This window comes from Eurypyga helias, unplaced genomic scaffold (assembly GCF_000690775.1).
Source record: "Eurypyga helias isolate BGI_N326 unplaced genomic scaffold, ASM69077v1 scaffold11825, whole genome shotgun sequence".
Taxonomy (NCBI): Eukaryota; Metazoa; Chordata; class Aves; order Eurypygiformes; family Eurypygidae; genus Eurypyga; species Eurypyga helias.
Window position 1 is genome coordinate 34863 of NW_010249587.1, and position 3322 is coordinate 38184.

The 3322-nt window shown below is 61.6% G+C and overlaps 1 protein-coding gene across 1 annotated transcript in view; it reads left to right on the forward strand.

Annotated features, from left to right (window-relative positions):
- LOC104509466 (myosin-7B-like) overlaps window positions 1–3322 on the forward strand; it is a gene marked incomplete at its 3' end in the record, with an annotated part of 26970 nt that overhangs the window by 23071 nt on the left and 577 nt on the right. The window contains exons 30-36 of the mRNA XM_010151416.1: window positions 322–440; window positions 685–881; window positions 1082–1431; window positions 1949–2073; window positions 2307–2422; window positions 2801–2993; window positions 3085–3288. Coding sequence (XP_010149718.1) covers window positions 322–440; window positions 685–881; window positions 1082–1431; window positions 1949–2073; window positions 2307–2422; window positions 2801–2993; window positions 3085–3288 — 1304 coding nt within the window. The remainder of the gene's footprint in view (window positions 1–321; window positions 441–684; window positions 882–1081; window positions 1432–1948; window positions 2074–2306; window positions 2423–2800; window positions 2994–3084; window positions 3289–3322) is intronic.

The following is a 3322-nucleotide window of genomic DNA, read 5'->3' on the forward strand; positions in this document are numbered from 1 at the left end:
ACCATAGCAGGAGCTCCATCTGGAGCAGAGGGGAGTGGGACATCTGTGTTGGGCCCCCACTCAGGCCTTGCAAAGGTGCTATATAGCTTGGCAAGGAAGAGGACCGCTGCAGTGATGCTGGTTGTGCTGGGGTCCGAAGGAGGGGTTCCCAGATGGCCTACTTGGCCTCTGCCATGGGCCCCAGCTTTCCTGTGTGCGGATACAGCCGGGAGTGCTGGAGGGCTCCCTGCAGCTGAAGGCCACAGGCTCTAGGAGTGTGGGCTAATGCAGGTTGCAGCCCTTAGGCCCTCAAGTAGCTGCTTTGGCTCTGTTTGAACCCAGGGGAGCTTAGTCGTCTGCTGGAGGAGAAGGAGTCCTTCATCAACCAGCTGAACCGTGGCAAGACCTCATTCACACAGAACATCGAGGAACTCAAGAGGCAGCTGGAGGAAGAGACCAAGGTGGGGCTTCTAGGGCATGGCTGATCTGCAGGTGACACAGATCTAAGGGAATGGGACGTGTGTCCCACCATGGCAGTGGCCCAGGCTGGGGAGGTGGGACATACCCTGCACACAGGAGCCCCAAGGGCAGCTCTTAACCTGGGAAAAACAGACATTTCCTCCCACTGCCCCTAGTTCCAGAGCCATGGCTGGCGTCCTGGAGCCTGGGGCCAGCAGCTGCTCTCATGAGCTCTCCCTTACTCAGAGCAAGAACGCCCTGGCCCATGCCCTGCAAGCCTCCCGGCACGACTGCGACCTGCTGCGGGAGCAGTATGAGGAGGAGGCGGAGGCCAAGAGCGAGCTCCAGAGGAACCTGTCCAAGGCCAATGCAGAAGTGGCCCAGTGGAGAACCAAGTACGAGACAGATGCCATCCAGAGGACGGAGGAGCTGGAGGAGGCCAAGTGAGTCTCATGGCAGGAGCCTGTCCCTTGCAGGTGGCAGGTTTCCGTTCAAGTGTTGGGCTTTCTCAGACCCCAGGGGGAGACTGCGCCCTCCATCCTGACTTGAGGTGGTCTGGGCAGGCTGTGGCCTCCCCTCCATAACGCAGCGGGGTGGGATGACACTCTGGCTGGGAGCGCTCACCCCTTGCTGCCATCGGCAGGAAGAAGCTGGCCATCCGGCTGCAGGAGGCGGAGGAGGCAGTGGAGGCTGCCCACGCCAAGTGCTCCTCGCTGGAGAAGACCAAGCACCGGCTGCAGACAGAGATCGAGGACCTCTCGGTGGACCTGGAACGCGCCAACTCGGCCTGCGCTGCTCTGGACAAGAAGCAGCGCAACTTTGACAGGATCCTGGCCGAGTGGAAGCAGAAGTATGAGGAGACCCAGGCGGAGCTGGAGGCATCGCAGAAGGAGTCGCGTAGCCTGAGCACAGAACTCTTCAAGCTCAAGAATGCCTACGAGGAATCCCTGGACAACCTGGAGACGCTCAAGAGGGAGAACAAGAACCTGCAGGGTAGGACTGAGATCAGGCTCTCCCCTTGGACTCTGCCTGGGGTCCTGCTGTCAGGGGCAGCCTGTGTGGGACAGGGGTCTCATGTGGGCAGGGAGCAGACCTTGCTGCTCAGCCAGGCCTGGCCCATTTCCTCCTTGGAGAGATGCATTCCTCCGGCCAGGAATCCAGCACGTGTCCTGCCCTCTAGCTGGGGCACACTGGGCAGACAGGAGGTGTCACCTGGCTCTTGTTCGCAAACGGCACGTGTTTTACTGCCGAGAGTGCCATGGCTGTGGCGTGACACTGGCTTGGGGTGGTTTCTGATGGACAAACGGGTCTCCATTGCCTCTCCCATGCCCTCTCCTGCCCCCAGACTGCCGGGGAGTGCAGCAGGGCCCAGAAATGCCCCCAGGCACAACCCTCGCTGCTCTCCAAGGGGCTGGGGGCATAGAGCCTGGGCAGAGGGATGGGGAAGTCACCAGCGCAGGGCTGGCTCCACAAACTCCTTCCTGACCAAACACCCTTCCATCCCTGCCAGAGGAAATTGCTGATCTGACTGACCAGATCAGTATGAGCGGCAAAACCATCCATGAGCTGGAGAAACTGAAGAAAGCCCTGGAGAGTGAGAAGAGCGACATCCAGGCTGCTCTGGAGGAGGCTGAGGTGAGTCCTCGTTGCCCACTGGTGTTTGCATGTGCCCACTGCCCTCAAGAGCCACAGGCCCACCCTGCAGCCCGGCTGGGTGCTGCTGGAGCAGCACTGTGCTGGCAGGAGGGTAGCCCGAAGCTGGGCTGGCACCCCTGGGCGCCCTGCTCATGGGGCTGGGCAACCACAGCACGGCACTGGAGTGGCTGCACCTGCCCTGCTCCCCACAGCTCTGGTGCCGCTCTCTCTAGGGGGCTCTGGAGCACGAGGAGAGCAAGACGCTGCGCATCCAGCTGGAGCTGAACCAGATCAAGGCTGATGTGGACAGGAAGCTTGCGGAGAAGGACGAGGAGTTTGAGAACCTGAGGTGTGTGTGGAGAGGGGACAGGGTGGGCCCTCCTGCAGGGCAGAGCTGGGGCTATGGCCCTGACAGAGCTGCCCCAAACCGGGTGTCCCTGGAGCTGATGCATCATAGAATCATAGAATCACAGAATGGTTTGGGTTGGAAGGGACCTTAAAGATCATCCGGTACAAACCCCCCTGCCATGGGCAGGGACACCTTCCACTAGACCAGGTTGCTCCAAGCCTCATCCAGCCTGGCCTTGGACACTTCCAGGGATGGGGCATCCACAGCTTCTCTGGGCAGCCTGTGCCAGTGCCTCACCACCCTCTCTGTGAAGAATTTCTTCCTGATATCTAATCTAAACCTCCCTGATTTCAATTTGTACCCATCATCCCTCCCCAGGCGCAACCACCAGCGCGCCATGGACTCCATGCAGGCCACTCTGGATGCAGAGGCCCGGGCCAAGAACGAGGCTGTCCGGCTGAGGAAGAAGATGGAGGGAGACCTGAACGAGATGGAGATCCAGCTGAGCCACGCCAACCGCCAGGCTGCCGAGTTCCAGAAACTGGGCCGCCAGCTCCAGGCCCAGATCAAGGTTGGGTGCTGCGGGTGGGATGGGCTCGGTGCTGTCCCCGCCACCAGCCCCAGCTCCCTCCGGTCACCACTGACCCCACGCTGCCCCGCAGGACCTGCAAATCGAGCTGGATGACACTCAGCGCCACAACGACGACCTGAAGGAGCAGGCGGCCGCCCTGGAGCGCCGCAACAACCTGCTGCTGGCAGAGGTGGAGGAGCTGCGGGCAGCGCTGGAGCAGGCGGAGAGGAGCAGGAAGCTGGCCGAGCAGGAGCTGCTGGAGGCCACCGAGAGGGTCAACCTGCTCCACTCCCAGGTGAGGGACCGGTGGATCCCGAGGCTCGGCTGGC